General features: G+C 40.2%; 1 protein-coding gene across 3 annotated transcripts in view; it reads left to right on the top strand.

The window, feature by feature from the left end:
- Aadat (aminoadipate aminotransferase) overlaps positions 1–9,105 on the top strand; it is a 38,186-nt gene that overhangs the window by 26,109 nt on the left and 2,972 nt on the right. For all 3 annotated transcript variants that reach the window (XM_023700110.1, XM_023700111.1, XM_004640235.2), the window contains 6 exons: positions 1,097–1,162; positions 2,294–2,376; positions 2,965–3,061; positions 4,571–4,632; positions 5,768–5,832; positions 7,328–7,434. In XM_023700110.1, coding sequence (XP_023555878.1) covers positions 1,097–1,162; positions 2,294–2,376; positions 2,965–3,061; positions 4,571–4,632; positions 5,768–5,832; positions 7,328–7,434 — 480 coding nt within the window. The remainder of the gene's footprint in view (positions 1–1,096; positions 1,163–2,293; positions 2,377–2,964; positions 3,062–4,570; positions 4,633–5,767; positions 5,833–7,327; positions 7,435–9,105) is intronic.

Genomic DNA, 9,105 nt, shown 5'->3' on the forward strand with positions numbered 1-9,105 from the left:
TGGCTGCTGTGCTCCACTTCTTTCTGCTGCAGGCATTAGAGTTGAACCCTTTGTGTCTCTCTGGCAAGATGTTCTGCTCCTGAATCAGCTGGGTGTGTCTTGCCTCTAGCCTCTTTGCAGGGAGTTCTGCTGAAGGGTTCCGTGCTGGGCCTGCGTGCAACCTGGGTCAAATGAGGATCCCTGGGCCCCTGGTCATCTCATTCACTCGCCTGGCCTGCGCTCTGGGTCTGTTCAGGATCCTGTCGGGCCCCAGGTCGTCTCACTCACTGGCCGGGCCTGCACTCTGGGTCTGTTCAGGATCCCGCGGCCCTGGGTCGTCTCACTCACTCGCTGGGCCTGCGCTCTGGGTCTATTCAGGATCCCGCGGACCTCGGTTGTCTCCTTGAATGTTGATTATTTGATTCAGCAAGAAGAGTAACTAAGACAGGCTCTAACCACTTATCGTTTGCCTGGAAAGCAGTCACTGCCTCTGCTACATGGTCAGTGCAAAATCCCAGGCTCAGGGTTCTCTTGTTCACAGCTCTACGTGGTTTCCCCTTGCTAGGCAGGGGTTCCACTTCTGTGTTTGCAGACTGCATGCCACAGCCATCTCTGACCTGAGGCCTCTTCCCTCGCCACCGCCATGGCCCACTCCCTGCACGCCACACAGGCCCTGTATTCCTTCACCAGGCCAGGCCTTTTGCTCACTCCTGGAATCTTCCACTCTCCCTTTAGTCTAGAATCTTTTTGCCTGATATTTGTTCAGCCTCCTCCTCTCATTCTGTGCTGTAGCATTACCTCATCAGGAAGGGCTTCTCAGCGATTCCACAGGAGTAAACACCGTGTTACTCTTTCTAAAATGCGTCTTATGTGACGCTCTGGCAGCAAGGTGAGTCCTGCTCCATATCATGTTTCTCAGTTCATTCTGCGTGGGCTCGTGCACATTCTGTCCCTCTACCTAGGATGTAAGTTCCACGAGAATGGAAGTCCTCCTTCTATCTGGTACAAAAGACATCCATTAGGTGCTTGAATGAGGAGCAAAGAAATACAAATAAATATATTCCAAGTGATTTCAATTTTAGGTGGCTCTTATCAAATATATTTTTTAACATTTTAGCTTGCAAGCAAATATGATTTCCTCATAATAGAAGATGACCCTTACTACTTTCTCCAATTCAACAAGGTAAGTGATCATGTGGCCTTACTTTGCTATTAAGACCTAAGTTGTAAATTATTACACTGTATGTGAGATTAGCCAGACTGGTGAGACAGACTGGAGAATTCATTATGATTTTGAAATTAGGTGAACTATTATAAATTTATTACCACTTTAGTTTTTTAGTCTTCCAACTTTATCATAGAATTAGTAATTTTCATTTTTGGTATGGACTGCTCTCTCTAGATTTCTTTTTTTAGTACAAGGTCTACAGGATCTCACTACATAGATCACACTTGTAGCGATCCACCTGTTCAGCCTCCCAAGGACCGGCTGCTGAGTCTGCTTAAACAGGCACTTTAATCCACTGAGCTCTTTAGCCAGCCTCAGCTATTTGGCCTGCCTCATCTAGAAATTATTTAACTTCAGAGTAAGAGCGAGATGCTGAGGCATGAGATCAGGCAACAGAGTAAGTCAGGCTCGTGGTCTTGAACTCCATGTCCCAGTCCGCAGCCGCTTAGCACTCCCAGGGATGCTGAAGCAAGCTTTCTCTTGGAGTCCTCTTGAGTCTTGCGATTATGAGGGTGGTGGCTAAGGAGGGCTGAGCAGCTGTGTTCAGGGGAGGTAGAGGCTCAGTTAATGGTGCTCGTTTATGGACCCAGAGGAGAGCATTCCGGGCAGCAGCCACAGATTCACCCCTGCATCCTTTGTGCCTGGAACTTCCCTAAAATAGTGGAACAAAATTTTAACTGAACATAATTTTGAACATCTTGATCAACATTCTTCAAACAGCCAAGTGCTGCTGACCCTCTTCAGTTTGGTCCTGTCCGCACTAGGTTTGCTTGAGGCCTTTCTCTAAGTCAGTGAATCCTGAACTTCAACCCCAGAGGCAAATAAATCTTTCTAAATACACAGAAAAGATATCTGGAGCAAATAAGGGAGGCCTTGTGTTTGACAAGGAATCTGTGAAGACAGGCAGATGCTGGTAAAGGAACACACATGTTAGGGTTTTTCTTCAATGGAAAAATGTTGAGACAGATGTAGAACACCCTTGGGTACTGTGTCCCAAAGCCATGCCTTCTCTGCTCTCTACAAAGCAACCCTTCAACTACCAGCACTGTTTGATCACAAAGCAATAGAATTTTCTTCCCCTTTAAGCCCAGGGCACCAACATTTCTCTCCATGGATGTGGATGGCCGCGTCGTCAGAGCTGATTCCTTTTCAAAGGTCCTCTCCTCAGGGTAAGGTCCATGTTGCTAGCTTGAGGTTCTTCTCAGAATCTGTTATTCCTAAAAGCTCTTATTTAAGAAACCTGAAGCTGGGCATAGTAGTACGTGCTTGTGACCCTGCGCTCTAGAGGCTGAAAAAGGAGAATCATAAGTTGGATCACAGCCTGGGCAACTTAGCAACTTACAAGACCCTGTTTTAAAATAAAACATTTAAAAAGGGCTGGGGATGCACCTCAATGCAAAGATATGGGCTCAAATGCCATTACTAAGAAAAGCTTGAATTTTGCCTTAAAACAGCTTCTGGATTATTACCATTAACAAGCCTCTTCTCTTATTATCTCCAGTGTTCAAAGATAGTTGGTCACTAAAGCATTAGCATTAGTGGGACTGGTAGAGATTTGGTATCACTATGAAAAAAACGCATTTGGAAATACTTCTACTTGTACTATTCCATAAATGTATACTTACAATTGTTGGTTATATTAGAATGTTTTAATTGTCTAGATCCCCTCATCCCAGGTCAAAATGTACCTCATAATGAAGACAGTGAGGTGACACATTAATGTGGATGGGTTTTAAGTCTTTTCTCTTTTTGTGTAGGTTGAGAGTAGGGTTTATAACTGGCCCAAAACCATTAATAGAGAGAATTGTTTTACACACACAAGTTTCATCAATGCATGCCTGCGCTTTTGCACAGGTAAGTGCAATTTATGAAATGATGCTTTTCAATAATCAAATCAGTATAGAAAGTAAATGATGACAAGTAAGGTTAAGTTAAGGTGGCAAGAAAGAATATTCGCCAATGCTGACTCTCCAGTTCCGAGCAAGCCAGGCTGGATTAGAAGACCAGATCCCCGAGCTGTTTATTTTAATGAACTGTGTTAATGGAGTGTTTTGCAGCGTAACCCAGACTTGCTGAGAATCAAGGTATTATTCTTATCGTGTGCATGTGAGAACACCAAGGTGTTACTTTGTGGAACTCCATAACTAGTCCTGGTGAAGCAGGACTAACTTTGTGTGTCTTGGCTTGGACTCCATGAAGAGCACAAGAAATGTGCGTCTGTTCAGTGACTCTGTGTGATCGACCTTAGCTGCACGGGGCAGCCACACCCGCAGGCAGGAGCCGCAGTGCACTGTACCCGCGCTTCCCCGAGAATCAGACCTACCTGGAAAACAGCTTCTTGCATGATTTTAGAAAATACATCTGAAGTGAACCCTGATTTTACTCCAAAAGATGTCGTAGGGCTCATTTTCAGGGAATGTCTCTTCTGAAGCTATGCTGGAGCTTGTATTCCAAGTAGGTCTTATTTGGAGGAAAACTGAGAAATGAAGTAAAATTAACCTCCTCCAAGAATGTATAAATTTCTTCATGTGCTTTGAGAAATTATGGGATTTGGATATTTTTGTAATCTTGGGATTTGGATCTTAAGAATAAGACTGCTATCTCAGAACTAAAAATGAATTTAAAAGTTTTCTTTCGTAGGACATTTCATATTGTACATCCCACAAAATGCAGCTGTTCCCATGTCCTACCAGATTAAGGGCTTTTTCTGTATTTTTACTATCTGTCATCAATAATGGTTCAGGATCCATTTGTACCATTTAGAACTTCTACTTTACATAAAAAATCTCTAAATATAATGAAGAACTTGGGATATTTACTGTTTCTATTTTAGGCTGAAGATACAGCTCAGCAATATATTATCAATACAGAAGGCAATAGGGTTGATTCTCATACTGACCAGAAAGATGAGAGAGAAAAAAAGAATGCTTCATATGATTTTATGTTTAGAGCACCAGTAGAGTCTTACAACGAACGTCTGGATATAGTGCTCACTTAGATCTGAGCTCCATACCTAGCTGTTGGACATCAAAAAGAAATTTACAACATGTCTTGATTACCTTACTAGCAAGATAGAAATAACCTGGATAATAATTAAGTTATGGAAAGAATAGATTTGCCAAAATCTATTCATATGTTTCTGTAGTGCCTGGTAAATAATGGGTATCGTGGAAATATTTGCTGCTTTTACTCCTGCTGTTGTTATGCTTACTAACATGTATTATAAACCACTGACTGCTATACACTAGATTCGGCGTATCTTTCCTATCTATAATGGTAGTCTGGAGTGATTTGTGTCTACATTTCGCAGCCACAGACACTTTCAGGGGTGAACTGTGACAGAGCTCCTGTTCTCTCATTTAGGTTATGATACTACAGCTGCTGAAGCAGTGGGGAGAAGAAGGGTTCCTGGCTCACGTGGACAGGTATCATCTGTTAAAATGTTTATGAGCAAAATAACAGCCACACAAGCCAAGCACACAGCATCAGAGTGTTGATTTATTATTATTTCTTCCTAAATATCCTAAGATAGACAACAGGAGCGGTCTATAAAAGATCAAGAGCCTGTTCTTTTGGTAGCTTTTCTGTCATCTCAAAAGTCTTCTCAAGAGCACCCACAGTATGCCCTGAAAGCAGAGTCAAGGCAGAGCCTAGGTAACCTGGAATTCCCTCCAGCTAAGGATGCGTGCACACAAGCATTCCATTTAATAATTCATTCACTGAGGGATACGTGACCCAGGAATTGCCTGATATATTGATGAGTAAGACCATACTCTACCTAAGTAGTCAATAAATGGTGCAAGTTGAAGTGCTGGGTCGTGAAAGTATGGTACCTCTTAGGCCACGTAGACATAAGGAGAACAAGGCTCCCCTCACTCCCAGACTAGGGATCCAGCATTTCAATAGTACTGTCTGTGATCCCAAGGACTCTCCACTTTGCAAGGGCAACCATTATTTCAGACAACCAAATAAAGATCAATCTTCCTATTTCTAAGTTCTATATTTTACATAGAAATGTTCATTTTTCCTCTATTATTTTTATTTTTAATGAATTCACAATAAAGGCTCAAACATACTAGTAAATGTAGGGGCCAGTTTACAAGCTCTGTACCAACTGAAGGATGACACAGATGAAAAAACAAAGAGACAAAGAATTAAGTCTAAATGGGAGCCCCAAGTGACTAGCTAATCCTGCCTCTATTCACTCAGATATAGGAGCAATTGGAGAAGCGTAGGATGGACTTGCCTTCCTCTATCCAGCCTATGTGTCTGGGTAAACAACAGGATCTTAGCTGTATTAACCTCTTTCTTGAGTCTGCTGGATGCCATCATGCCTGCATGTTACCTTTCTCTTTAGGCCTCAATCTTTCTACCTGATCTCCATAAATAAAAACTGTCCAAGTTCATCTGGACAAGTCAACAGAAATACTCTTCTGCCTCTTCTCAAGTATTCAGCATCCTAATAAAGACAGCAAATTCATACAGCTTGGGTTTCAGAGCCCATCTTGCTTGTGCAGTCAGTGTACTGAAAATATCTTTGTCATTGTTCCCTTCTTCTAGGGTTGTTGATTTCTACAGGAGCCAGAGGGACGCTATCTTAGCAGCTGCAGAGAAGTGGTTAAGTGGTGAGTGAAATGTACATCTGTCCTTATAAGAAACAGGAACACCTAAAAAAGTAGGAGACAGATATTGGATATTATTGACAATCCTAGTGGGAAAGAAACACCAATCCTGGAGTATTCCTGGAAAGGAAATGTTTCTCTACAAAGAATTTCATAAGTGACATCCTACAAACCTCAGCACAGTTCTATTTCTATTATCTTTTGAAAAAAATGTTTTATTCCTTTTGTTGTTGTTGTTGTTGTCATTTTTATGTATTTGGTACAGGGTAACACTACGCAGTGCAGACTCATAGTGATCCTCCTGTTTTCAGCCTCCCCAGTGCTGGGATTACAGGTGTGCACCACCATACCTGGTCTCTGGGGTCTGTGCAGCATGTGGTGCTGGGGATCAAACCCCGGCCCTTGTGCCTGCCTAAGCTGGTACTTAGTCTGCTGAGCTATCTCTCTGGCCCTTCATAAATTTTTAATTCTTAAAAAGAAAATTAAGAGCTCATTAAGGCAGCACTTAAAAATCAAATGATCTAGAAGCTAAGCAGCAATATCTTACTTAAAATTAAATAATATCCATTTTCAAACTTTTTATTTTTTTCAAAATTTTGCCACAAACATATATGATCTGTTTCTAACATATCTGCATGAATACAAATAATGAAGTCTGAACAGATCTCTCATTACAATTTTTTTCTCTTCTAGTCATTAACTGTGATTGTCTATTATTAGCTATTGATAATTTGATTCCAGAATGTGTTAGAACTGCTTTTTATTATGGAAGACAGAAGAATCATGTGGCTTTAACTATACTGCTTAAAATGCCAATTATACAAACAATAATAAACAAAGAATATCACTTACTTATCTGTTACATCTAATTCTCTATAAAATGTCAGTAAAAATTGAATTCTTACCTGTTTGATAAGAGTGCTTATCCATCATTTTGCATAGTAATGATGAAGAAAAAGTCATAGCTAGAGAAGTTCCTTAAAAACTATATATTTCCTCACGTTTATTTTTCCATCCTAATACTTAATGGAATGTAGAGAGTACAAATGCATTTGGAATTCTTGAATTTTATGTATTTCTTTCCATAAGTAATTATATTCTGATTAAAAACTCATACAATGAACTTCTAAACTATTGCATCAGTGATGGGATTAACTGAAACCCCAGAAGACCACAGCAGAACTTGAAGGATTGTCTTTTAAAACTGAAGCAGTCACACTGGCCTGAGGGATGACTCTATTTGAAAGAGAAACACTATATTTCTTGTTCTCCACTGAGATCAACTCTAGTTATAATCGTTCACACAAGAGCTATTCAAACTCCTTCTCTTCCTCAGACCCACACACTGTCTCCTCAAAACAAACCATCGATTTTCAGGACTCATAAAATAATATTGTTAAAAATGTTATCCCTGGAGGAACTGTTTTGGAAGTGCTAGTTTATATCTGCATTATGTCACAGAACCATAAATCTGATGCACATCCTGTCCTGTGTGTAGGTTTAGCAGAATGGCATGTACCTGTTGCTGGCATGTTTGTATGGATTAAAATTAAGGGCATTTCCAATTCACGACAACTGATTGAAGAGGAAGCCCTTAAGAAAGAGGTAAACCTGGGAGGTGGATGAAAGGGGACACCTAAAGCTAAGTTACACTTATTTACAGTAATGTTTTACTTGGCTAAAAATTAAAAGAGGTATTTTGCATTGCCCACCATCCAAATCAGGCTGCTGTAATATTAAGTTTGCTAATATTAATTTAATATTAAAGATTAATAATGAGATTTACTGTCTCATTATTAAAGTGGTGGTAAATGTGAAGACTACAAAATCATTCAGTTGGTTTGAATTAATGGAAACACAGCCATTCATCTCAGTCAATAACCTGCATAGTGACTAAGAGATTGCCAGGGGGCCACACTCCGAGGGCTTGAATCCAGCTCACGACTCCCACGCTGGTGTCTCTGGGCCCCTGCCTGTGCTTCGTCTGTAAAGTAGAGAGAGTAAGAATTCCTCCCCAATAGGGCTGCTGAGATGATGAAATGAATGATATGTAGAAAGCACTTAGGCTAATACTGGGCACATAATAAACACTCCAAACACTTAACCTATTAATATTAGCTCAGTTAGTATTTGTGAGGAGAGGGTTTGTTCTAATGATTCAAGTAAACTATATTTATGGTTTGGAAAATGTATAAGAGCGCAATGAAAATTTTTAAGCAGCCCATCATTCCAGCACCGCAGTTTTGTGACAACTTAGGGTGGATTATCAGGAGCTTCTGTGTATTCCAGATTTGGGGTAGTGCAGTTTTTTACCTAGTTAATATTACACAAAAAAGATTATATCCTGATTTGTTCCACTTAAAATTAGCTCAGATGGGCTTGTCTGTCTGTCTGCTTCTCCTTCTGTACTTAAGTCATGAATCTACTTAAATTATGGCTGTGGGCATTGATTGAGCTCACAATTCTAACAAATTTTTCTGTGTAGCTTTCTCATTTAGCTAATAAGTTGTCCTATTCCATTCATCAATTCCATTGTCACATTTTTCAATCACCTTTATGAACACTGAGATTATTTCTAGCATCACTGCTGTCCTAAAGCAACAAGTAGAATGAATTATTGGGTTAACGATGAAAGGTGCTGACTGATGCATAAGAGAAGAAGCTACTCTGGGGCTTCAATCTGGAGACAGACTGCAGGCAAAGTTGTTGTCTTCGCTGGCCACCCTACTTGACCGGGGTACACACACTCTGTCATTATTCTAATCATAGAAGCTGCACATAGTTGGCACTTAATATATGCCAACTTACTTCAAATGAAAATATTGAGTATAATAAGTGAACTTGATATTTTCTTTGCTTTTCTATCAATACCATTTTCATCAAAACTCATCCCAAGTAGCTACTTGTATGTGATTCTGAGCTAACTGCTAAGGATATAGATGTTATTCTATACTTTTTTCATCTTCTTTGTTCATTGCATCATCTTATTAGATGTCCCGGGGCCATCATCTTATTAGAATCTTTCATAAAGAGTCTCCAATTTTGTCACTACTGCCTCAACCCAGATTTTTTGTTTCCTTATAAGAGGTTGTTATCAATCTCTCTGATTAAACGTTTTTGTTTCTACCTCATCCCCCAATTTTTTTTTTTATAGAGAGAGAAGGCTTTGGCTCCTGTAATCACACATAAATAAGAGGAGGGTAGGAGTGCTGTATTTAGGTAACTCTGTGTCTGTGTGTGCTTGGTTTGAATGCATGAGGTCCTGCATTGAATGAC

Source organism: Octodon degus, unplaced genomic scaffold (assembly GCF_000260255.1).
Source record: "Octodon degus isolate 3935 unplaced genomic scaffold, OctDeg1.0 scaffold00121, whole genome shotgun sequence".
Classification (NCBI taxonomy): domain Eukaryota; kingdom Metazoa; phylum Chordata; class Mammalia; order Rodentia; family Octodontidae; genus Octodon; species Octodon degus.